This window comes from Penicillium roqueforti, assembly GCF_015533775.1.
Source record: "Penicillium roqueforti strain LCP96 04111 chromosome Unknown scaffold_32, whole genome shotgun sequence".
Classification (NCBI taxonomy): domain Eukaryota; kingdom Fungi; phylum Ascomycota; class Eurotiomycetes; order Eurotiales; family Aspergillaceae; genus Penicillium; species Penicillium roqueforti.
The window spans coordinates 143,926-168,948 of record NW_024067596.1 but is presented as its reverse complement, the minus strand read 5'-3'; the positions used below and the strand labels follow the sequence as shown (position 1 = coordinate 168,948).

General features: G+C 49.5%; 10 protein-coding genes across 10 annotated transcripts; 5 read left to right on the top strand and 5 right to left on the bottom strand.

Annotated features, from left to right (window-relative positions):
- Positions 1 to 167: 167 nt before the first annotated feature.
- On the bottom strand, positions 168 to 1,904 carry LCP9604111_8414 (uncharacterized protein; the record flags this gene model as incomplete). The annotated part of the gene is made up of 2 exons (XM_039076555.1): positions 168 to 1,426; positions 1,493 to 1,904. 2 exons carry the CDS (start codon positions 1,902 to 1,904, stop codon positions 168 to 170), a joined length of 1,671 nt encoding a protein of 556 aa, XP_038925620.1.
- An 855-nt stretch (positions 1,905 to 2,759) lies between these two features.
- On the bottom strand, positions 2,760 to 5,084 carry LCP9604111_8413 (DNA damage response protein RcaA; the record flags this gene model as incomplete). Its single annotated transcript, XM_039076554.1, has 5 exons — positions 2,760 to 4,542; positions 4,595 to 4,746; positions 4,800 to 4,879; positions 4,936 to 4,998; positions 5,048 to 5,084. 5 exons carry the CDS (start codon positions 5,082 to 5,084, stop codon positions 2,760 to 2,762), a joined length of 2,115 nt encoding a protein of 704 aa, XP_038925619.1.
- A 157-nt stretch (positions 5,085 to 5,241) lies between these two features.
- LCP9604111_8412 (Y-family DNA polymerase) lies at positions 5,242 to 7,133 on the top strand (the record flags this gene model as incomplete). Its single annotated transcript, XM_039076553.1, has 2 exons — positions 5,242 to 5,379; positions 5,433 to 7,133. 2 exons carry the CDS (start codon positions 5,242 to 5,244, stop codon positions 7,131 to 7,133), a joined length of 1,839 nt encoding a protein of 612 aa, XP_038925618.1.
- A 521-nt stretch (positions 7,134 to 7,654) lies between these two features.
- LCP9604111_8411 (uncharacterized protein) lies at positions 7,655 to 9,451 on the top strand (the record flags this gene model as incomplete). Its single annotated transcript, XM_039076552.1, has 1 exon — positions 7,655 to 9,451. One exon carries the CDS (start codon positions 7,655 to 7,657, stop codon positions 9,449 to 9,451), a length of 1,797 nt encoding a protein of 598 aa, XP_038925617.1.
- A 523-nt stretch (positions 9,452 to 9,974) lies between these two features.
- On the bottom strand, positions 9,975 to 11,163 carry LCP9604111_8410 (uncharacterized protein; the record flags this gene model as incomplete). The annotated part of the gene is made up of 3 exons (XM_039076551.1): positions 9,975 to 10,374; positions 10,430 to 11,016; positions 11,068 to 11,163. The coding sequence occupies 3 exons, from the start codon at positions 11,161 to 11,163 to the stop codon at positions 9,975 to 9,977; spliced, it is 1,083 nt and encodes a 360-aa protein (XP_038925616.1).
- Positions 11,164 to 12,169: 1,006 nt separating this feature from the next.
- Positions 12,170 to 13,548, bottom strand: LCP9604111_8409 (glycosylphosphatidylinositol-alpha 1,4 mannosyltransferase I; the record flags this gene model as incomplete). Its single annotated transcript, XM_039076549.1, has 3 exons — positions 12,170 to 12,340; positions 12,408 to 12,515; positions 12,565 to 13,548. The coding sequence occupies 3 exons, from the start codon at positions 13,546 to 13,548 to the stop codon at positions 12,170 to 12,172; spliced, it is 1,263 nt and encodes a 420-aa protein (XP_038925615.1).
- A 1,435-nt stretch (positions 13,549 to 14,983) lies between these two features.
- On the top strand, positions 14,984 to 16,374 carry LCP9604111_8408 (DUF3712 domain-containing protein; the record flags this gene model as incomplete). Its single annotated transcript, XM_039076548.1, has 3 exons — positions 14,984 to 15,180; positions 15,240 to 15,664; positions 15,716 to 16,374. 3 exons carry the CDS (start codon positions 14,984 to 14,986, stop codon positions 16,372 to 16,374), a joined length of 1,281 nt encoding a protein of 426 aa, XP_038925614.1.
- A 367-nt stretch (positions 16,375 to 16,741) lies between these two features.
- On the bottom strand, positions 16,742 to 19,156 carry LCP9604111_8407 (uncharacterized protein; the record flags this gene model as incomplete). Its single annotated transcript, XM_039076547.1, has 3 exons — positions 16,742 to 17,731; positions 17,795 to 18,866; positions 18,927 to 19,156. 3 exons carry the CDS (start codon positions 19,154 to 19,156, stop codon positions 16,742 to 16,744), a joined length of 2,292 nt encoding a protein of 763 aa, XP_038925613.1.
- Positions 19,157 to 20,791: 1,635 nt separating this feature from the next.
- On the top strand, positions 20,792 to 23,532 carry LCP9604111_8406 (beta-mannosidase; the record flags this gene model as incomplete). The annotated part of the gene is made up of 5 exons (XM_039076546.1): positions 20,792 to 20,913; positions 20,969 to 21,919; positions 21,976 to 22,406; positions 22,457 to 22,692; positions 22,738 to 23,532. The coding sequence occupies 5 exons, from the start codon at positions 20,792 to 20,794 to the stop codon at positions 23,530 to 23,532; spliced, it is 2,535 nt and encodes an 844-aa protein (XP_038925612.1).
- A 197-nt stretch (positions 23,533 to 23,729) lies between these two features.
- Positions 23,730 to 24,625, top strand: LCP9604111_8405 (translin family protein; the record flags this gene model as incomplete). Its single annotated transcript, XM_039076545.1, has 2 exons — positions 23,730 to 23,923; positions 23,977 to 24,625. 2 exons carry the CDS (start codon positions 23,730 to 23,732, stop codon positions 24,623 to 24,625), a joined length of 843 nt encoding a protein of 280 aa, XP_038925611.1.
- Positions 24,626 to 25,023: the final 398 nt, after the last annotated feature.

Genomic DNA, 25,023 nt, shown 5'->3' with positions numbered 1-25,023 from the left:
ACCTTAGAAATACACATAGCATCACAAAGAAAAGGACATATTTTGGATGTTGAACAAGAAATTCGCTGGGATGACAGAAACGACGACGGGGTATTCTGCTGAATGATAAGAGGAAAGGACAACAATCAGATCGAAACGCTCAGAAAAGATAAAGGCAAACTGTGAGCCTAGTAAGGGCTCGAGGTGTCGGCAAGAAGGCTGTACGAGTTTAATTGAATACCCAGAGGGCGAGGTTGAGGCATCAAGGCGCCTAGCATCTGCTGGTCATCGTACTCATTGCCTGTTCCATCTGTAAGCGCGAAGAACATGGCAGATGGTCGGTTCACGCGCAAAGCTTCCAGGATGTCGTCACTCCACAGGCCTGTGCACTCGTTATTGACAAGTTCGAAATACGGATTCAGAGGCGGACAGCTTGAGTCGAGGTTGATGAAACGGATGCGCAAATACTCCAGGGCAGGGAGGACGGATAGGCACTCGATTGCCTTGACCACCATTGCCTCAAAATCACGAATGAACGCAATGCTGGTAATTGGACGTGTCCCGTAGCTCGTCTGCGTCCAGTGATTCAATCCGTCTACCTTCTGATTGTGACAGCACGTCTTGACTGAAAGATCTAGTGACCTGAGAGGAGAACCAGACTCCATTTCCGTTGCCCCTTCCTTCAATTTCTTGAAGAGGTACCAACATACACGACCAGAGTAGGTAAATGACTCGAAGCGCGGAATTGCCTCGCCAAGTAGAGTACAGATCGGAGGAGGCGCGCTTTGAGAGCGGAAAAGCGCAGACAGCAACCTATTACTGGCGTTGGAAAATTCCTCCAGGCCAAGATTGATGTGTCGGATGGTAGGTGGAGTATCGATAAAGATGCTCATCATGATCAAGTAGGCACACAGATGGGGTTGGACCCAATCACAATGCCATTCACTCAAAGCTGGCAACGCTTGTGAAATGTTGCCCCAGTCGTCAACTTGTCGCATCAGGTTCCAGGCACCACGCATGATGAGTGTCTGTATTTGTCCAAGAACAGGTAGATTCCGACCGTTCATGGCTTCCCTATAGCGGGAATGCCGCACTATAGGCGCATTCTTGCAGTGGCCACCCTCCAGGGTGAGAACCCGGGCAGTGGGGAAAAGGTACTGAATAAGCCAGAAGATTTCCTCCAGCGAAGTGTTACCGGTTGCACGGTGATAACGAAAAATAACATCTCCGTGGTTATGATCATGATTCGTCTGCATATCTACAACATGTTCTGTTGCATGGGTGCCATTTTGCTCTGCATTTGAGCGAGCATCGTTAGGGCGAACGGCCCGATTTCCCCAGATAGGCATCCAAATCTCAATGTGACAGACATATGGAGCCAAATGGGGGTTTCGCTTGAACCACCATACACACTTGATCAATTCGCGGTTGGTGCCTTTGATTTTGACTAGATAAAGGCTACTCATTAGTACAATTGCGTTGAACTTCAGATTGACAGTCAGATAAAACTCACTATGGCGGTAGATTCGACTTTGAACAAGTCCAGTCCACATCCGGCAAGTCAGGGCCAGGTCGGAAAGGGCCTTCCGCCGCGGATGGTGGAGAGCCTTACTCCAGTTCTGAGCAGAAGATTGACCATGTGCTGAATGGTTACTAAGGGAGGCTCTTTTGCCAAAGATTTGATCCAGAATGACCTCATGGATCTCAACTGGGAGCTCTGTGAATTGGATTGCCGACTGTCCTGCCAGGGGATGAGATTGGTCCTCACTGGCGGCGATATGGGAGGTAAGGGTTTGGTAGTCATCCTGACCAATAATATTTGCACTGATGCTGCAGTTTGGTTTCTCTGCGCTTTCAGGAACTGCAACAGGTGCACTGGCTAGGGGACTGACCGACCCCGGCCGGAGAGAAATTGCGGAGATCATGAGGGGGGGTAGAGATGAGGATGAAAGAGGATTGGAAGAGTCAGAGGCCATTGATGCGACCTGGTCTTCTTTAGATCAGAGGCTGCAGCCTGATAGCTGCAATTTGATATGTGTTAGTGAACAAACGAGCCATGCCGGGGATATGCATATAGATCGTACTCACCTCACAGCTGTGGTTAACCGCTATCAAAGCCGCTCCGGCTCAATTCAGTTTAGGTACAGACGGGTTATCTCAGAGGATCCTGTTCACAAATGAATGAAATAAACGTCAGAAAGAGAGAGGGTCGCTGGCCGATCAGGCTGTTGGGCAGCTTGATGAGGAGGATTGGAAGGGGATTGGCGGGGAAGAGATAGGCCCGGCTGAAAGTGAAGAGACGTGAAGATGAAAGAAGACCGAGAACACAGTGAAGGAGAAAAGAAAAGCAAAATACATAGTCAGAGGAAAAAAGTGACGGGGGAGTCAGAATAAACGCGGGAGACGTTGCGCGACACGAAGTTCTACGGTTGGAATACTTGATATCGGGGCTTTTGAGAACCAAGACAAGGGTTGTGATCAATAAAATAACACGAACATAATCAAAATAGATCGAAGCCTGCATTATACATGTATTTATTGGGTAACAACTATATCATGTCGTAGATGGTGTACATGGGCCGTGATAGTTCCCTTGGCCCTATAGATGCCGTCGTTTTCGCAATAAGAAACATGACAGGAATAACAGTCATTGCGATTGAAATCGGACATTATTTCCTTGCAGACATACATAACACAGATCAGCAAATGGATGCGAGGGTATCGATGCAGAGTAGACGCTACAAAACCATTGCAAAGTGAGAAAGAAAAAAAGATGGAAGCTAGCGCTTACGCCTGAAACGGAAACGAAGTTCATCATCGCTGTCCGAATCGCGCTCCTCGCGAGCCCTCTTCGGGGGCCGAGCCGGAGTTGGGTCCGAGGTCGGTTGAAGCGAGGTGCGTGTAATCGCTGACAGCTTGGACCGTGATGGAGCAACTTCATCGTGATGATCAGATTCAGGACCTCCAGCCTCGTTCTGAGGGTAAGTCTCAGCAGGATTGCCACCCCAATAGTGATCGCCAATTCCATAGTCTTTGCGGGTCACTTCTTCTAAGGGGACGATCACTGTCTGGATGCGAGCTCGACTACGCGGCTCGCCTTTTCGCCGGAACTTCTTGAAATTCTTGCGCCCATTCCATTGATCATCCCATCTGTCCGAACTGTCATGCTCGTGCGCTGGTGCGTTCCGGACGGGAATCTCCATTTCTTCCACAATAGCCAGGTTCTTCAATTTGTCCACATCCACATCACCTACATCGGCTGAATGTGAGTCTTCTTCGGCCTTGCGTTGTTGTTCTTCTTCTTCACGGTGCTTTCGCGCGGCTTCGAGCACGTCAAGTTTAGGTCGCTTGCGTTTCGGGGCCTCCGATTCGGGGGCTACGGCCTCATCCTCTGGGTGATGGCGAGTCATATCTGCACGACGACGCTTCATTGCACGGGCGCCCGGGAGAAGATCAGCCACCATGTCCTCCTCAGCCTCTTCCTTTACTATATTCAGGGGCTGGATTTCTTGAGATGGCGCTTGAGTTTCGATATCGATGGTTTGAGTGGAGTTGATATTGGTGTCCTCTTCTTCAGGTGCATACACTGGGACAGATTCCATGTCGAATCCGTCATCGAAGGTTTTCATTTTACTGACGTATGCACGCACACGGGTCTTGGCCGGAGCTTTCGAGGGTTGACTAGGCTCAGAGTTAGGCAGATCTACCGATTCAGGTACGGCAGAAACTGCTTGTTGGCTTGTTTGTTCAGCCTCGACCGCGGGTGTAGATGCGGTGATCTGACTAGAGCTCTCCTCCGTGGGCAAGGTACGGCAGAGGGGTGATGCATCATTTCCAAGGATAGCGTCAAGGAACTCTCGTTGCTCTATCACGCGCTGGTCCATCATTAGAGCAACCTCATTACCGACGTCAATAGACCATTGTTCGAGGTCTCCTTTCGATCGAAAGCGAACAAGAACGACGCCACCGGAACCGTGTCGCTCGGGGCCCACGCCTTTCTGTCCTGCTGCCTTTTTTATAAACCGAACAATATCTGCGGCAGTTGTGACCCCATCTTCAATTTCGTAGAGGAGCGCCTTCCCTTGGCCATTGTTGATTGGACCTTGTAGGTTTTCAAACTGGCTTGGATCACCGAAAATAAACGTATATCCCTCAAAGACATTAATACGTGCGGGATTGGGAGCGAAAGCAGCGGCGGGACGCTGGGTTGGTTCTTTCCCGGGGGGCGGAAGGTGTTGATTTGGATCGGGCCATGCTAATTCGAAGTCGGTTTCAAGTGGACATAGCGACTCAATGTTCTCAAGATCCCCGGGGGTAGCCGCGTAGACGAGTGCATCGATATATGAATCATCTACTATGTACTTCCCGTTGACGAGTGCCTGAAGACCCTTAGCTGTATTCCGTTTGCGCTGTACCACATGTGTTGTGTGATCGACAATATAATCCATGATGGTCTTAATGTCGAGGTCTTCTAGACGTGAGCGAACATGGGCTAGAGGATCTTCACCTCGCACCTGCTTGGAGGAGGATGACAAGGTCAGAACCACGGGCTCCCATTTGATCCTATCAAGAGCATCAGCCGGGATTCAAGCCAATCGTAAGAAGACATACGCACCGGAGCGCATGCTGGTATTTAGCGAGCTGGATGAGATGCTCATCGCTCTTCTCCAACTTGCATTCTCCTTGGATTCTCCTCTCGTCAACGACTGTTCCTTTCTTCGAGTCTAAATCGGTTATGGTGATATTGGATCGCGCTCGTAGTGACAACTGGAGGGGTATTAGCCAGATAATGCATATCGTCGCGGGGAGTTCAACCGTACCCCATCTCGCGGACTGACCGGTGAGATTTCAATGGTCATATGCTTGCGGGATATCGAATTATGATTGACAGCATGGCGGACTATTCAATAAGAGATCAGCCGAACTGTGTGATGCTCCAACTGAAGTAGGCCATACCTCCGTCTCGATGGAATCGACCGAATAGATACCTCTTTCCAGGGCGCAGCCACACGCGCTTCCCTATGAGGCTTTAGCAACCAATCGATCCTTGTCAATCAAATATTCCCACCTTCCAGAAAATCACCGGTCGAATCAAGAATCCACATGACGACGAATCCGCCCAGAGAGATGTTTAGCGTTAGGCAACATGGCTGAGGCTCACGCAAATTGGAACGCGTGTCCACGTGACTCCGCGTCAAATTGAATTCCGCGCTCTCGCCTTCTCATGATCATCTACCAGCCATCGATGGGACGGTGGAAAGTATGGAGTCTTCAGGTGAGAACCCCGCCAGTGATCCGAAGCCTGAGTCGGTCCCTGATGAGGATTTTGGGACCCTGAAATATCAGCTACTCGGTCCCTCTTTAACTAAAGCGGGCCAAGATTCCGTCGATCAGCAAAAGGTGCGCTTGATGATTGTATTCATTTTGAGCTTTAGCTAAACTCGCGTTTCCAGGTATCAGAAATTATATACAATGCCTCCAGGGGCTCTAAGTTCTTTAAGCACGAACAGGATCGGGATCGGAATCTAACGTTGAAAATCGAGCGAATTCTAAAAGAAAAGGCACGGCTAGAACGTCTAGACTTGAGCAGTGAGCTACGACGTGCCGATGAATACCTCGCGGAGCTTGAATCGAGCCGTGAGCTCTCTCAACATGTCATTCACGTGGATTGTGACGCGTTCTTTGCCGCCGTCGAGGAGCTTGACCGGCCCGAATTCAAGACAGTGCCTATGGCAGTCGGTAAAGGAGTGCTGACAACCTGTAATTATCTGGCGAGGAAGTTTGGCGTCAGAAGTGGTATGGCCTCATTTGTCGCGAAAAAGCTCTGCCCGCAGCTGGTTCTTTTGCCGCCGAACTACGACAAATATACCGCAAAGGCCAAGGAAGTCCGAGCTATCATGGCCGAGTATGACCCTCTCTTCGAGAGTGCGAGTATAGACGAAGCCTATTTGAATATCACAGCATACTGCGACGAAAATCACTTGGAGCCTGATGAGGTTGTTCAACGGATGCGCGCAGAGATATTGGAAACAACCAAGGTGTCTGTTTCCGCCGGAATTGCTGCTAATGCGAAGATTGCAAAGATTGCATCCAACCTCAACAAGCCCAATGGACAATTTCAAGTCCCCAATGAACGGGAGGCAATTATGAAATTCATGCGTGACCTGTCGGTCCGCAAAGTGAATGGAATTGGCCGAGTATTTGAGCGAGAGCTGGAATCAATAGGCGTCAAAAAGTGTGGTGATATCTACCCACATCGTGCTTTATTGACCAAGCTATTTGGGGAGAAGGCTTTCCAATTCCTGGCTCAGTGCTACCTCGGTCTTGGGCGGACCAAAATTGAACCTGTCGAGACCCACGAACGTAAAAGCGTCAGTACAGAGACCACTTTCCATGAAATTGGAGACAAGGAGGAACTTCGAGCGAAGCTCTGGTGGGCTGCGCAGGAGCTTGAAAAGGATATGGCCCGGACTCATTTCAAAGGCCGCACGCTTGCCCTGAAAGTCAAACTGCATACTTTCGAAGTGCTGACGCGCCAGACAGCTCCATCTCGTGCCGTCTTCCTGGCAAAAGATTTGTACTCCTTTGCTTTGCCCATGCTCGCCAAGCTTGAGAAGGATATTCCGAACATAAAGCTACGGCTTCTCGGCCTTCGCTGCTCGAATCTGGTCAGCACTCAGAAAGTTGGAATCAACTTTTTCGGCGTAGCAACACAACCAAAACCCGCCACCGAGCCAACTTCTGAGCCCGCCCCTATATCGACATCGGATGTCAATGTATATCATGAGATTTGTGCCGAGGAGGCTTTCGAGGCGGCGGCTCGCCAGGAAATACAGGACGAGATGAATGATCTAGAGCAGCTGAGTCAAGAGACACCCGATGTTCATGAGCCAGAGGCCTCTGCAGCCCCACCGGTGGTTGAAACACCCGCGATGTGGGATTGTCCTGTATGTACACGACCGCAGATTGCGGATGACCGCGCATTCAACGAGCATGTGGACTTCTGTCTCTCTAGACAGACAATCCGCGAAGTCGTGCAGGACACATCAGAAGAAACATCCTCAATACCCCCCAATTCCAGAAAAAGGAAGTTGCCATCACAGGCTGGTATTCCCGAAATGGATCCAAAACAGAAGCGGCTTTTTTTCCAATGACGGCGAAACTTGGATGCCGCTCATCCCGACAGAAAAGCGCCGATACTCAGGCTCGGAATCCAGCAATCATTTAATATTGCAGGGTCACCGTTTTTCAAGGCTCCACTTGACAGCCGCCAGATTCGGGATAGATGTGGGACGTCTAGGGGCGAGACGGATACAGGGGGTTCTTTTTTCTATGGGTGTGTTGGCAATGACCTGCCAATCAAGGGCCTTGTAGAACCCATTCTCACAAAACAATAGAGGTCTCACAATTTCCTCATCGCAATGTCAATAGTTCGACGCCCTTGTTCATTGAAGTAAGGAATTCCACGTTGCGGTGAAGCGGCGCCCTAAACCCAATCAGGTGACATTGTTTTCGTCACTCGACTTTCTCCTCGACTTTCTCGACTTTCCCATCCATCAGGCCACAAATTCCCTGTTACGGAACAAGAAGACAGGCGATTCTTTTTATTGGCCGGTGCCACAATGCTCATGTCCTGTGGCACCTCGCAATGCCATGACTTGCACCCCCCGCAACTATGACCTACGATAAACAAAACAATGGCAGTATCGCCAAACCGTTCACACCCACCCTCAGCGCTGCATTCCATAGGAGTAACAGGGCTCCTTTGACACCAAAACTTGCAAGTCCAAGTCCCGGTCCAGGATTCCCACGTCGCCTCGCACAACCCGACCACCCCTATTCCAAAGACGACTCCCCCGCGGTCCCGACCTTTCTGAGCGCCAACGTCACTCCACGATCCGGTCCTCGAACCACCCGGCGAGATGGCGCTATCTACTCCCCCACAAATACTTCACCTGCCCCTTCTCCCTCTCCAAATCCACCTTACTCCCAGTCAACAATTGGTTATGGTCGTCGAGACCGCAGCCCGGCCCGCGGGGTCAAGCCGGAACAATCTCGAACTCTGAGGTCGAAGACATTGACCGCAGACAACCAGCCTAGATCAAGATTGAATTCTTTCTCGGATACGACATCCGGGACCCCCCTGTTCTTCCATGCGTCCGACGCACGATCGTCACATCCTTCTGAGCCATCAGATGCCCCTCGCCCGAGGCCCCAGGGGAAGACATCCCCAGCCTCGAGCTTCATATATGCGAACGGAGATCAAGAGCGAAAATCACTAGGGGAGCAATCGAATGTTACATCCGCTTCTGCCAAACGGCGATCGGGTGGTCTTCCCCGTCCCCTGTCCGCCAGCAAACCACCACCTTCCTCCTCGCGCTTGAGCTCTCCTGGTCTTCCAGATGTAGCTTCACACCCTCCAGAAGATATCAGATTACCATATGTCACCAGCATTGAGAGTGGACTAGGAATTAGCCCGCGTCTTGGCTCGCCCTCGTCGAGTACAATCGGCGAGAGACCGCGACCGCATCCGATCCGACATACCAAGTCCTCAAGCGTCGACTCAGGCCGCCATGGCAATTATTTACAAGACAGCTTGCGGGCAAGCCCAGTCATCGTATCCGGGAGCCATTTTGGTGAAGAACCAGCGCCTGTGATGTCGGAGCAGATACCCGCCCTTCGCCCTCGCATCTTCAGCAATGTATCCACCACCTCAACAGATACATACCCTCCTGTACCACTTAGTCCTGGGAAATCCGAGGGTCCGAGTGAGGCAGCTCTTAATGCGCGTATCGAGCGCAAGATCATGGACTTGGAAATAAGCAACTCTTCACTACTAGCCATCAATCGTACCCTGGAGCGCGAAATGCGACAACAGAAGGCGGAGCTTCGGCGGTTCCGACGACTGAGTCGCTCCGGACGCATATCAATGGCACCTTCCACCCGTTCATTCTCCGGAGCGGCACTCTCAGTTACCAGTGAGCTAAACGAGGGCGCAAGTGAGATTTCGAACCTGTCACAAGACGATATGTCCGACATCAGCGATGAGGATTCAATTGTGGATGAGAGCATCCTGAGTCCGGGCTCGCTGGCCGAGCATAATGCCAAGAACCGTGTCAATGATGAGAAACGCGTCATGCTTGACTTGGCGCGACATCAGGAGGTGCTAGTGGACAGCCAGAAGATGAACCAAAGTCTCAAGCGCTGTCTAGGATGGACCGAAGAACTTATCAAAGAAGGACAGCGGGCCCTGGAGTACAATGTTCACGTTCAAGACGTTGAGCTGGGTGGCCGAGTCCTAGCGCCTGAAGAGTTGGGCGAAATTGGTGAGAGCGGCCGTGGTCTTTTGAGCCCTTCAGTCCAATATAACGCCTCTTTTTCTCCTATGGAGGCCTCCGAACTATCATTTACTGAATCACTATATATTGGAACACTATCTCCTACGCCCTCTATTTCTGATCCGAGCACCTGATCTTATTTTTGGCCCTTGTCTCCCGGCGGGACGATTCAATTGTTTTCTTTCTTCCTCATACATTTGCACAATACCCTTTCTTTTTTGATGCGTTTCATTTTGAATTCGTCCTTTCTTCGATCGAGACAGATATTATCTCACTGTTTTGGACTTAGCGACTTGTACTATGAGACTCTGGACTTACCTTTCTTCCCTTGCGTTCACGATTTCCATCAGACAGGATGGTCAATGATAGACCTCTATACCCGATCATTTCATCCATCGCGAACACATTTTTTGGCTATTTCGAAAGATACCCGATGTGCAATTATTGTCTTGTGTTTATGTTCTGTCTCCATGTGCACTAATTGATCTGCACGCTTGAAAATGCTAGACTTCTGACCATGTTCGCTTAATGCTGTGTTCTTCAATATCTCATGTCTTGATTTTCTAGAAAAGAACGACCAGTCACTATGGTTACTCTCACAGTCTGCAACTTTGAAAATATCATTATATCATGGTCAACATCATCAAGAGTCTCATATCATGGAAATGGACACTGTCCCATCCGCTGCCGACGAAGAGTCTCCTTGAAACCCTCCAATTCCCTGTACCCCTTGCCCTCAAAATACTTCGGTCCCAGATCATCGGTGCGATAGCCCTGTGGGTAATATTTGTCCCCGTCATCACCAGGCAAAGGATGTCCAAGTGCCCATTTAAACCATGCCATCGGCCCCCAGCGGTTCCAGATTGTGGGCTGCACATAGAATGGAGCTCCGTCGTATATCAACACCCAGTTGCGGCCGTGCTTATTCGGTTTGTCGGTGAAAGCGTTCAAGCGCAAGAAGTCTGGGCGTGGCAGTGATAGGTATCGCAGGTATAGTTGGCGGAGTTTGAATATCAACGCAAGTATGCCGCTGAAAAATGCAGGTGGTTCTTCCATCCTAGAAAATGTACACATTAGACTCGCTGAATGTGGTGGTGAGTTGGGATACATACATCATCGCGGTCCGCAATCGATCTCCCATCAGATATGACACGAAGTATCTAGCCAACGGCTTCAAGAAATTTGGCAAGTTATATACCAGCACGTCAATCGTCTTTTCCGCAAGCTCCTTGTTGCGGGGGTGTGGCTTCATGTGCTGGATTTCGTATTGCTGGCTCCATGCACCAATCTCCCCCAGCCAGTGAATCCCATCTTGGAAGCCAGTCTTTCCAGAGGGCAAAGCATCATAATTGATTTCCAACGCATCACCGAGGCTCTTCCAGAATGTCCCGACAGCACATCGTTCCATTTCAGTCATCTCGCGCCACTCGAATTGTTTCACAAACTGGATTGGCTCGAGAGCGAATAAGCTCAGTGTGTATAACATGTCAGCTTCCATGATCTTGCCGCTAGCTCTGTAGCCCTTGTGCAGAAATTTGGTTCGGGCTATTGCTGTCCGCGCTCGCTCGGAGCGTGGGTCGAAAGTCATGAATTCGCCGATCAGTGTGCCTGTGTCGGCATATCTTTTGAATGATATTGTAGAGTCTGATAACTGTGATGTCTTCAGGAGCAGTGTGGATATTGTCGGAATGCCATATGTCTGCCCATGTCAACTTCCAGTCATATACATACTTGGATGGGCTTTGCATACGCGGAAGAGGGCAAACTGCAGTGACTTAAGCACAATAAAGGGAAACTCGGTCTGCATGATTGTCTTTTGAATAACCCAGGCATCCTGATCGGACATGCTGCGCATGGATTGCCTCGTTCCGTAGCAGCTATATTTACTGTGGAGTGTCTGCCGTCGTTGGAAACGGAGTGAAGATATCAGCGCTAGGTATGTTGCTAGCCCCAGCAACATACATAGTGTCTGCTTAGACAGTGAAGCTTGTAGCAAGGAGCTAGATGGAGGGACATCCTCGGTACTGGACGTAGGTAATGATGCCATTTATAACAAGGCGACGGAAATCACTCTGTAGATATAGATTTAGGTCTTGAGATAGAAATAATGTCTATTAAGATCAATTAATTGCACTCGGTCTTATATAGATTCCATCCTCTATGAACATATAACCTTGATGACGATTAATCGTGAAGTATATTGCTGATCTCATGTTAAGACGACCGGACCGAGGAAGATAGGCTGCGGGGAAATCTCACATCTCAAATGCATAAATTTTTGTATATGGGTGTACATCATGGGATATTGTGCTAAATAGAAATACCTATGAGCTGTATTCAACTGTACAAGAGAGCCGTGTAGTTTCAATATACCGAGGTTTGCAATTAAACCCGAATCATTCGACCATCCACGCCCTCTGTGCCAGTCCAATCAAATCTTCATGAATCAGCCTGATCGACAACATACTCGGTATCTCAGTCGGATGGACTTGAGCCAGCATCGTACGATATATCTATCCCTTGTCTCCCCTCTTTTCTCGCTTTGTACTCGTGCTTTTTTACTGAGGGGCTGCCAATTTCTCCGCCTCGAAACACAAAGCGTCCTTGGTTGCCCACTTCCTTGGAACCCTGCTTGTCTTTAAGAGGGTATGATCTTCTTCTTTAGATAATCGGGGAATGCGAGAAATCACAGGACCCTGTTCTTGAACTTTCAGCGGTCTTGGCTTCGTTCTCTCATCCATATCGTCTGACATGCCTAATAGCTTGCTTATATGTATTGTATGTAGTTTGATGTCGTCTTGATCAGGTCCGTAACTATGTACACATCGTTATAGATACATGCAGTCTCCCTCTCATTTTAGTGCTGTTGTAATCTCGCCAGCACCGTCTCCTCCATCCCGAACGATGATACCTAGGATCCAGACGTTCACGGCAAAGAAGAAGAGCCCTGCGAGAAACAGCCCAGGTACGAAGGATGATAGTCCCAGGAATTCGAGATTGTAACCTTGGTGCAGCCAGAGGGCCTATATAGTTGGTCAGAGTTGAAGCCCTGAAGATTCTGGTATCAGAAAATCACTAGACAATACATACCTGTCCGGCAATCCATAGTATGGCTGCTGATATGCCCAGAGCCGGTTTACGGATGAGCGAGGAAGATGGTAGGTAAAATGGAAGCAGGATGAGGTACCAGAGGAAATACTAAACAGATTAGCTGCGAGTATGACAATTTTCGGATGGAGTCACATACCTGACTGGTACAAACTTTGTTGAAAGTGACAAAAGTAAAAGTCTGCGCAAGCATCGTAGTAGTCAAGCTCTTCTTTGCCAGGACCAGAGGCAAAGCAACAACCACAAGGATTAGCTGCGGAAGGAAGGCCAGTGCCTCAAAGCGAGTTTCGGCCCCACCCGCAGCAGAAAGATAGAGCAGTGTACTATAGGGAGAGAAATTGTGGCGGTGATCGATACGAGTAAGATGGTGGAAGAAAGTGTGATGGAGGAACGGTTGACCGTGCTGGAGGTACATGACGAGATTCAATGCCACGAAACTGGCCAGTGCTGCAACTGTAAACTTCACCCGGGACGGAGTAATGAACCCCAAAGCCTTTGACAGCAGACCCGAGCCAGTCGTTACAGACCCATCGCGCTCAGCATCCCACCACCAGAGAATGGAGACACCATAGATGAACGGGTAAATTTTGAAATGCACAGCAAGACCCAGGATAAGCCCAGCAAGGACAGGCTTCTTCGTCAAAGTTGCCCAGAGGAGCGCCGCAACAAGCACACCGAGCAGTCCCTCCGAACTACCACGGGTACTGATATTGGCAACCATGGGATTCCACAGCCAAACAGCCGAAACGTACCGCAGCGCGCGCTCGACGGGAAATTGATAGCATCGGACAAGCAGCTGGACAACGAGCCATCCAGCAAGGACGTCAGACAATGCAAAAAGCGCCTTTCCAAAGGCGAAAGTCAGTGTTGACCAAGGCGTGGCACCTTCCCACGCAGTAGGGAGAAGCATCCATGCCAAGAGCGGCGTGTAGCGGTAAGTATCCCGAGTGTATGGCGACTCGCCCTTTGCAACATAGCGCGCAGCATCAGTGAACACCATGTAATCGATGTCGGTGTATTTCACGGTGGAGTGCGCATCCTGCCAGCCTCCATAGACGAGGAAAATGAGGCGGAGAGCTGTTGCGGCGAGAAAGACTCGCGCTGGAGAGTCGAAGATAGCCATTCCCTTACTTGCCAAAAACAAACACTCTTTTTCGTCCTTTGATAACAACCAAATAAAGAAATCAAAGGTTGCTAGGTTGTCTGTTGCGGCTAGCTCGCATAATTGGGCGGCTTGATGAACCCCTGGCGGATGTCGTCGGGGAAAGGAAGGAGCTGCACATCCAACTAATCTTTTTGGATCTTAAAATCTGTAGTGACTGTGGGCATGAATTAATTCGCCTTCCATTCCATACCATTCCGCTTGGTAAATCGGATGTTTACGTGGAAGATAATTGTTGATGCCACCTCGAGGCTGATATCCGCTGACTCAGCATGGTCCGTGTCCACGGGTCCGAGATTGCCTAATCGGGACGAGAAGTATACCTCCAGGGCTAGGTATTGCACCCTTAACACGGGAGGGCTGCTATGGACTGGCTGTTCACTGTTTATGCCTTACTTAGGCTTGGGGTTTGAGTATAGTCTATCTCTTGTTGGCGTCTCTCACAGCTGTACACTGCCTCGAATTCCTGGGGCTATCATCCTTCGTGCCTGGGCTGTTTCTCGCAGAGCTCTTCATAGAATGAACTGCCCAAACCAAGGTCTTTACCCGACAAGAACAAGAAATTCCCACTAATCTACGTTGGAACTGCAAGATGTGGGGGAAACGTTTATACCCATGTCTATGTCTTCACGTTTAAACTATGTATCAGGCACCGGCTAAATGCCTCGAATTTGACACTTCTCAAACGTGGCTACAGTGAATCTCAATAGAAGCATAGGTTGGTAATCCTTTGAACTCACTTGTCGCAGGGATGATATCTCCGGATGTATGAGGGTCAATAATGCTGCGATCGAAGGTTCTGCTTGAATACAAGCAGATCACAATAAACCTCATTTAGACTATGTGAGCGGGCCATGAACCACACAGCCACCTCAAAGCACCCAAAACGAGACCATTGACAAAAGGCATGTGCAGCGTAAGCGAGAAGTAATCCCTTCCAAGTGAGACCCATCGTTACAGCTCGGGCCTGTACAACATCACTCAAACCCCTTCTGCAAGAAGCCATCGTCCAATTTTAGAATTCGACCGGCCAAATTGGGACAATTAGATCTGATAGGTTAGAGGCCGTCAGATGATGTGGTCTACTTCTATGCTAAAAAAGAAATAAGACAGGCTAGTTATAAATCTCATTTAAACCTGGCTATAGTCTTAACATAGATCGTTCAATTCATTAGCCAGAGATGTACTGCAGATATATCCATACTATCTGTGTATCTTATATACCAGGATACGAAGATGGTGATCCCCTGCAGAGGAAACGAAGCTATATTACAAACTTCATTATCTCCCCAGTCCGCCGTATCTTTTCATAGACATTTGAAAACTTCATCGGAGCTTGGTGATTATAGCGATACATCTCCTTGTTTATTCTTCTCTCCGTTGAAGAGACTTCATCATGGTCCTGGGCATGGGAAAGTATATCAATCGAGGGCTTCTCAACCCAAAGTCCGATGAGTCTGCAAAGGTCGAGAATGCTAGGTCACCAGTGAGCTCGACCTCCAAAAAGATAAAATTCCGCCGCCATTGCAGGCGATTCTGGTGCTTCTACCTCATCGCCAATGTGATAGTCTTGGCGATTTTCCTACCGGTTTTGTAAGTCGCAGTTTTTACATATTCTCCTGTTTGTGATCAAACTAACATTGCCAAACAAGCTTTCTGGTCGCGATTCCTGCAGTCGCGCAACTAGTTGTCAACAAATCAGATCTACGACTCGTCAATGCCAAAGTGATGCACCCAACGGCAGATACAGTACGAATGACACTAGAGGCCAAGGTGAATCTGAAGCTTGCACTAGGCGTTCGGCTCGATCCCGTTGTCTTCTACGCATTTGTGCGCTCCGCAGGCCACGAGAATGCATATGCAGGAATTGAGATCCCCGGACAAACTATCAAGGGAAATTATTCACTTAAAGTCACCGACCAGTTGACGCCAATCCTCAATATGACTTCCTGGGAAACTTTTGTGAGTCAAGCTGTCTCCCAAAAGGAAACAGCATTATCACTCCATGGAGTGACTGTTGGATATCTCGGGGTCCTGAAAAACCACATCATATTGGATAAAGATGTGGTAATGCCAAGTGAGTCGCTCGCTAGAGTGGTATTCCACGGTTTGCTAATCTTCGAGATAGCTTTAAACAAGTTTGAAGGCTTCTCCATCGCGAACAGTACATTCCTCTTACCGGCAGAGGACGATGGAACCAATCTCGTTGCCAATATTACACTTCCAAACCCCTCCGTCCTCAGCTTCGAAGTTGGCACCATCACACTTGACCTCAAAAGCGGCAATACAGACCTAGTCATCGGCAACGCAACGGTCAAAGACGTCACACTTAGACCTGGAAACAACACATTCCCGTTGAGAGGTGTGATCGACATTGGTGCGATGATCGGCAACCTCAGCGAAGTTCTTAGCTCACAGGGCCCCGCCATCAGGACAGGCGCACTGAGCCTGACAGCTGTGACCAGATCTATTGTATCTAACGGCACTCTAATCCCGTACTATACAAAGGTCCTCGGGTCACTTCCCCTCGTGGCAAACGTGAGCATTGGCGACGTTCTTAGAAACTCGCTCGCTCATCTGGGCTCGAGTGAAACATTGTCAGACTTCGATGACAAACGCAGGAGAGGCCCTGTACAGTTGGGTGGCCCGGTTGGATACGGTGTCGCGTATAACCAGGTCGCAAGTCTGAAACACAACAGACACGTTCAAAAGATGTTCGAGGATGAAGATCCCGAACGACGAGACGCAATTATAGAATCGCTGGCTCGATATTATGCTTCACTATGAATGTACACTTTTACTTCAATTGGATTTAACAATACCTCAGTGACAGTTTTCTTCCTGAATTAAATCTTGATATCTGGTTCGCTAGGGGTGGATCGACCATTGAGGCAATGAGCCAATAGTGGTCATCATCCTAGTGTCCAAGGATGAATGAAGCTGTTGTGGATTAAGATCCCATTTTTGTGCCAACCGTATCATGAAAAACGAGAAAAATCAGAAATCCTACAGTACATTGAGATCCTTGAAGCATTGAATGGAAAGTTAAGTCTGTCATACGTTCATTTCCACATATCCCCTATGCTAACATGCTGAGAATTCACACAAACAAGGCAATAATAGAGTTGGGAAGAGAAGAGAAGAGAACAAGATTTCAGTAGTAAAGCCCGCCATTTGTGAAAAAAACAGGGTCCGGCATGGCATCAAAATACGTCGATTGTTCTCCGAATTTCAGACCTTTCTCATGATCCGGGGTCAACAAAGACATCGTGTCGTTCCTCTCATCAACATCAGCGGCAATCCCCGGCCACAAATTGTTGTCACTCCAACTCAGATACTCCCAGAGATACTGGGCCCCCGAATCATCCGTGAACGGGGTATTAGCGAGGGGGTCAAGGAACCCATTCTCGCCCATGTTACCACGACATGTATTAGACGCCGCGAATATGAGCGACATATCCCGATCAGCGGGATAAGAGCCACCAAAAATGCTAGCGGAAGAATCAGGATCAGCGAGGTCCTGCCCCCGCTTGCTAGCCTCGTAGATACGCGAGATAGCATCCAGCGATCGCTTCGCCGTATGGCCAAAGGACTGCATACGGGCCAGAGTCATCATAGCCATTTCCACCTGTACTTGACAGGACTCAATGGAAGCACGGGGGTCATTTACCGTTGGATCGTTGAGGAACAATCCCACTAAGGGCACCAGAGAAGCCTGGAAGGTCCACCAAACAGCATTCCATCCGCACAATTGGTTAAGCTGCGCTGTAGCGGCAATATTCCGAATAGATTCTTCTGCGACTTGGCGACATTTTTCAATCGCAGTGCGCTCCTCGGATCGCAGTGCTATATAAGGCACACGTCGCATGGCGTAGTTGAGCAGTGTTGGTCGGTACAGGAGGATCCGCTGGTTATAATAGCGCCAGCGCATTACTGTGCGGACAGTTTTTATTGACTCCGAGCAGGGCTGGTGGTCTTTCAGGACGGAGGGGAGGTTGTCCCACCACTCTAGGAGCTGTGCATCTGCGTGGGCCATTTCTTGGTGCTTGACTAGCGGTGCTGCGGCGAGGGACTCTTGGACTTGGGTTGCGATTTTGGCGAAGCGAATGTTTTCCACTAAGGGGAGGATCTCGAGGACGTTTCCCTATTAGAATGACATTAGTCAAACGATCGTTTTTTTTTCTTTCTAGAGTGTAACAGGGCCTACCTTATCTCGACATAGAGGGGGTTTAACTGTAATGTTCGAGCCTATCCGACCCATACTAGGTCGGCCTAGCGTCATGCCGGCCCAGGTATCCATGCAGAACAAAGACCACCAGACGCGGCGCTTAAGATCCATGGAGGCTAGCTTGGCCGGACTCGATATTTGATGAGTCTCCGTAAACTCCTTGTGCAATCCTAGGGCAGCCGCCATACGCAGCGCGGCACCCATAATGGAGTATGCTAGATTCGGCTGACTGATATAGTGACAGTACCAGCCCCCCATCAGTCCCAGCGCCTGGATAGTCTCGATATGGGAGCTTCCCAAGGAACTCAGAGTTAAGTGACCCTTGAATCGCAGGAAGTATGTCTGGTGTGTTACATCATCGGGTCCTGTAGCAGCAATGCAACCGAGAGCAAGAACAATGTTCAGCAGAGCAAGCCAATGGTCATCTCTCCGACGACCAGAGCAGTAAGCCTCACGGAAGGAGGGCTCATCGATCATGGGAGCGAAGGCTTGGAAATAGAGGAAATATGCATCGAGCATTTGCATCTCTGAAGGTGGAATAGGGGGCTGTGAGGGTGTGGGAGGCGCAAGATGCGGCCATCCTATCGCATTTTCCTGTTCATTCACGGGCGTACGCGAAAAGTACGGGGCACAGCCTGGATCCAACCAGACAATAACCTTGATCACAGCCTGGATAGATGATACACCCAGGTAAGATGAAGGTTGGCGAGCCGACAGCGACAAGCCATTAACATCATCTGAGACGCCCTCTACTAGATCAGAGGAGCTAGTATTACGGCTATCGGGTAGTTCCTCAGGCATAGTTTGCAGGGCCTCGAGGTTGTCATCGTCATTCGATAACGGTGAGACATGGGCTTCCAGCGAAGCCGATGTCGATGGTGAATCGGTCTGATGTGACAGTGCTTGCATATGAGAGCTCGATGGAGTGGTTATGAGCTCAAGGAGTTTCTCACGTGGCAAATTTGCCAATGACTCTGGAGAGAAGTTGGGGAATAACTTTCCCAAGATACCTCGATACTCTTCCAGGGTGGTAGATAGCTTTTCTACGTGTCTGTGTATATTAAACTGGTTAGATGGTTGGGGTTAGAATAAAGCAATGGGCAAGGCTCACCTCCGTGATGGCCGTGGGTCTGAATAGTGGCACTGGTCTGACTTCTTATACCACCGACATGCCTCACATGGCTTCTCGCCATCACACTTGATCTTGCGATGGCGACAAGATGTACAAGCGCGCAAGGTTGTCACACGGCGACTAATGGAATCACGCCTTTCACTAGTGGACCGGTTACGGGCAGGAGTTGCTGCCGTAGGATTTTCGAAACCCTCGAATGTATGGAACATTGCTGATGCTATGAATTCACGACCACCGTGTGGTCAATGAGTAGGCCATATGGATCAGTAGAATAAGAGTGTATGATGTTTCCGTTGAATCGAGACAGTTCTTCACATTGTGGAAAGGTGGCAAGTCATATGTGCAAGGAGATAGAAAAAAGGTTCCAAGCGAAAACGCCGATTAAGAAAAAGCAGGGTAATAATAAGAAAAAAATAGGCTGATCCGCATAAATATCCCCGCATTTTGTTGGATTTGAACGATGCAAGTCTTTTTATAGGCTAGTGATCTCCGCGACAACTGAGGTTTCGAGTCCCGACCTGCCTAATATCCCGGGAATTGCCACGCCAGCATGAACAGGGGTGGCAGATTTGCTATACAGAATAAATCTCTTCCTTCCAGTATTCAAACGCCACAGAGCGTGCATGGTAGGGTACTCGGCACTCCCTGGTGTGGCATGGATTCCCCGAAGTGAGGGGCAATTTCCCCAGACTCACTTTAGGAAATCATCATGAGCCCTGCAAGATGGGACTAGACGATCGTATAGGAAGATCACTAGCTCTGCATGTCCGTTCTCGCATGGGGTCCAGTACCAGGCAATTTCCCTTTGACCGGATTTTCCAACCTGTTTCGCCAATCAACGTGTCAAACCTCTTCTTAGCGCCATGCTCCGTGTGCTCCGGAGTACGGAGTATACCATAATGGCTCTAAGCCCGACGCCGAGGCCTGGAATGAGGGATTTTCACGAATCAAGGAGCAGGTGCTCATTTCCACTTATGCTTACCCCGTGTATCAGGAGGGGCAAGGTGCGACGGCACATCTCGCCACTGGGGTTCGGTGCCGAGATACTTTCGCGCCATGTCTCTTTCGAGTCAAGGGCCCGAAATGGGGACACGAACGGTCAGGAGTTCACGCCTTATTTTCTCTTATTCTCGAAGCGACAAAGAGGCCAAGAGAGTCAAACTCGAAATTATTTAAAGCCAGCACTGTGCAGAGCTCCACGTTTTGATCATTGATCTCCGGGGAAATTACCGGGGCATGCCAAGCCTGTGGGATGAAAGGGAGCCGAAGGGTGCAGGACGCCCGTTGCCTGCCAATGTTCAACCGTCATTGGTTCGGTTGTGACTCTTGTGACGAACGATGCATACTAACGGTAATTGGTGCAATAATAATAAGTTCGATATAGGCAGTGTCATGACCTAAAAAAGCTGCCTGCGCGCGGGGAAGGCAGATGGTATGCAGGTCCATCAGTCCAGAGAGTCTGCAAGTTTATGATATCAGAAACTGATGGAAAGAAACCCGAACATCAACAATGCATGTTATGTTGAGCTTGACGGGACCTTTTCCGTGGCCAACAAAGCTCTTGGGTGGATATAAGAACCCCAGGGGTTGACATTGCTGAGTGGGACCTCGGGAGATATGGTTGAAATTTTGCCGTTTTGCAAATTCTCATTCTTTCACTGTATTTGCAGAATACAAGTTGCAAATATACAGGTCACGTGCCACACTAGTCCCTTTTGGACACGGCCAAAGGAAGTCTCCGGGCTTATCGATAAGGACAAGTCGGTCTCCACCTAACTATCCATGGATGTATAAGTCCGGGGTAGACCAAGCAACCTCCTGTATATTGCCAATTGCTTTTCAAAATGGCTAAGATCATACACTCTCTTTCTTCTGACTGGTCCTTCAAGGATCGGGACACCGACGAATGGCTGCCAGTGGCTTCGGTCCCATCTGTGGTACAACAGGATCTCATTGCTAACAACAAGTGAGCTGGGTTTGTTAGACGAAACGTTTCAAATCTAAAAGGTCTCTTTCAACAGGCTCGATGATCCTTATATCGGATTCAAAGAATTGAACGCCCGCTGGGTCAACGAGAAGACGTGGGTTTACCGAAAGGTGGTGGAGAAGCCATCCGTCCCCGCCGGCTCTGCAATTGTACTGGTCTTCGACGGTCTTGATACATTTGCCAAGGTCAAGATGGATGAACAAGTGATCTTGGAGAGTGATAACATGTTCCTGGGCCACCGAGTGGACGTCACCAAAGCATTGGAAGCAGAGGACGAACACACGCTCGAGATTGAGTTCGACTGTGCACTCGTCAAGGCACGCGAGCTCCGATCCCAGCACACGAAACATAAATGGGTCGGGTTCAATGGTGATCTATCTCGCTTGGCTGTGCGAAAAGCTCAGTATCACTGGGGCTGGGACTGGGGTCCAGTGTTGATGACCGCGGGCATCTGGCGTGCCGTACGGTTCGAGGTGTATCAAGCTCGCGTGGCCAATATTTGGCCCCAAACACAGCTATCTGCAGACCACCAGGCAGCTGATGTAACGGTCGTTATTGATGTGGAGAGTGTCGGTGATCGGGAATATACGGCCCAGTTTAGCCTTGGCTTAAAAGGAAACGAGATTGCAAGCAAGACTATCCCTGTGTCCGAGAGAACAACTCAAGTAAAATTCCCAGTCGACAAACCGGCTCTGTGGTGGCCCCATGGATATGGCGAGCAGACTCTGTACGACATGTCGGTGTCGCTACTTCGCAATGGTGAACAAGTTGACCAGACATCTAAAAAGTTTGGTATCCGGGCCGCCGAGATCGTTCAACAACCGGACAAGCATGGCAAATCCTTTTTCGTCCGACTCAATGGAATGGACATTTTCTGCGGCGGTTCGTGTTGGATTCCGGCAGACAGTCTACTCCCTGCTGTCAGTGCTGAGCGATACCGCAAGTGGATTGAACTTCTGGTCGCTGGCAGACAAGTGATGATACGGTAAGTTTTGTTTTCCTATGTGTTCTCGGATGTGGATTTAGCTAACGTTGAACAAGTGTCTGGGGTGGTGGTATATATGAAGACGACTCCTTCTATGAGGCCTGCGATGAATTGGGAGTACTGGTCTGGCAAGATTTTATGTTTGGGTGTGGTAATTATCCCACATGGCCTAAGATGCTCGAGTCTATCCGTCAAGAGGCAATCTACAATTTGGAGCGTATGCGCCACCATCCTTCGATTGTGCTCTATGCGGGCAACAACGAGGACTATCAAGTGGCAGAGTCAGAAGGCTTGACCTATAACTACGAAGATAAAGACCCGGAGAACTGGTTGAAAACAGATTTTCCAGCACGATACATCTATGAGAAGCTGCTTCCAGATCTGGTGGCTAAATACTCACCTGGCACATTCTATCACCCTGGGAGTCCATGGGGAGATGGCAAGATATCGTCAGATTCCACTGTTGGTGATCTACACCAATGGAACGGTCAGTGTTCTCTAACAAATCTCGAATCATTGCGCTAATCACTAGAATAGTGTGGCATGGAACGCAGGAGAAATACCAAATTTTCGATACTCTGGGCGGTCGGTTCAACAGCGAGTTTGGAATGGAGGCATTCCCCCATATCTCTACCATTGACTACTTCGTCGAGAATCCAGAGGACAAATTTCCTCAATCCCAGGTGATTGACTTCCACAACAAGGCCGACGGTCATGAACGAAGACTGGCTACGTACCTTGTAGAGAATCTACGGTCCGCCACAGACCTCGAGGTATGACCACCCGTGATGACCACCGATGCAGGCTAACGTCTCCAGACCTATATCTATCTCACTCAAGTTGTACAAGCAGAGACCATGATGTTTGGCTACCGAGGCTGGCGTCAGCAATGGGGCGACGAGCGACACTGCGGTGGTGCACTGCTCTGGCAGCTGAACGACTGCTGGCCGACAATCTCATGGGCCATCGTGGACTACTTCCTTAGGCCAAAACCAGCGTACTACGCCGTTAAGCGGGTCTTGAACCCGATCGCCATCGGGGTCCGACGTGAGCACCACGACTGGAGCGTGTCACACGCCCAACCGGCCAAGACCAGCAAGTACGAACTTTGGATCGCCAGCAATCAACCCAAGACCGTACAAGGCAGTATCGAGCTGCGGTTCCTATCTGTCAACACAGGCCGCGATCTTCGGGCTCCGATCGCGCGCGAAAATATCACCATTGCTGCCAATGGCACCACGGACATCATCAATGGTGTTCTCGACCACATCGCCGAGCCAGAACCGCATGTCCTCGCCGCCCGGTTATGGGTTGACAACCAGGTCGTAGCACGTGATGTCGACTGGCCACAGCCATTGAAGTATCTCAATCTGTCCGAGCGACAGGTAGAGGTAAAGAGGCAGACAGGGAAATCTGGTGAGACGGTGTTGGTGATCAGTGCCTGCAAGCCGGTTAAGTGTCTTGTGTTCAAGGAGCAAGAGGGTGTACAGCTTGCGGACAACGCTATCGACATTGTCCCTGGTGATGAGCAGACAGTCAGAGTTACTGGCCTTGGAAGTGAGCCTCTAAGGTACCGGTACTTAGGACAAGTCTCATGCGAAGTGGTCGAATGAGTGGCTACTACCTATGCTATATAGCAGTGGGCAATATGATTATAAGGGGCAGAAGCACTTCAAATACCAGGCATAATTCTCATGAATATCAATAGATGTACGATGTAGTACATATTAGACAACGACTAAGAGACGATCATCTCATATCTTATCGGCCCTGGGGAGATCTGAACTTAACAACCTCCAACTTTTTGCCAATGGGTACCAAACGCGACTGGGAAGGCCAGCCACTTGAGCTGCATCCTAAAGATACAATCATGGCAGAAGCAGAGTCAGCTCCTTCAATCCTGTCAATCTTTGAGAACTTCCGCGACGAGCTGGACGAGCACCATGACCGCCGCGAGCGTATCATCAAGAAAAGCCGCGACATTACCGCCTTGAGCAAGAAGATGTATGCCTCCACTTCCAGCTCAAGAAGAGCACCACTAACTAGGATTCTTTTAGCATCTTCGCCCTTCAACGAGTCCGCGCAACGAACCAACCCATCCCACCTAAAATCGCCCAAGAAAACCAAACCCGCTTCGACCAAATCCAGGCACTGTTCGAAGCTGTCGTCCCCGAACAATTAGGGATAAATGGCTGGCGATACCAGCGCCAAATCAGCCCTGGAATCCAGGAATTCATCGAAGCCATCTCCTTCGACCACTACCTACGCACGGAAACGCTAATCACGCACGCCGAGTGCTCCGCCCGCGTCCCACCACAAATACTCATTTCAGAAGAAGACTACCTACTGGGCCTGTTTGATCTCACGGGAGAGATGATGCGCTTCGCGGTTCTATCTCTGAGCTCCGGGAATACAACTGCTACCCAAGTGACCAAGAACACAACAAACGAAAGCGAGAAATCGCCGGTCGCTGCGTCCCAGGGTGGCATCGTGGTTGATCTACGTGCTATGCGCGCAGGATTTGAGGCGCTCAGTGTGCCACAGCGGCATTACATGTTCCGGGATATGGCGAAGAAGCTGGATGTGATGCAGAACAGTGTGGAAAAGGTTGAGCGGGCGGCGTATGGGATTGTCGTTCGTGGGAGTGAGAGGCCGAGTGGGTGGACGCCTGATCTGTCGGGCGCGATGGAGGTGGCATCCTACTAGGAAACTACGTATCATGAAGTATCCAGCAATGATCGATGGCTTATTTTGATTGACAGCGTAGTCCGTTATAGTTCGGGGGGTTGCATGGCTATTCATATGCCAGGAACTATACAGAACTTGACAATCAAGTCTTCTCCCGCTTGATGTCTTAATATCCCCTATTAATAACTTACTCCGACATTTTATGAAAATCGCATATTCCATATTGACATTGCTGTACCGACAGGTGCGTCACCGTGACATCACTAGTTCAGAACGGTAAAGACCGTAGAAGCCCGTTGTAGGGACAGGTTGGGTGTAAAAGGAAAAGACAAAGCATTTCCAATTGCAAAAAACAAAGCAAGAAAAACGCCTTCGTAAAACGATCGTGTCACCCATATCCCATAGCACCAAGAGCC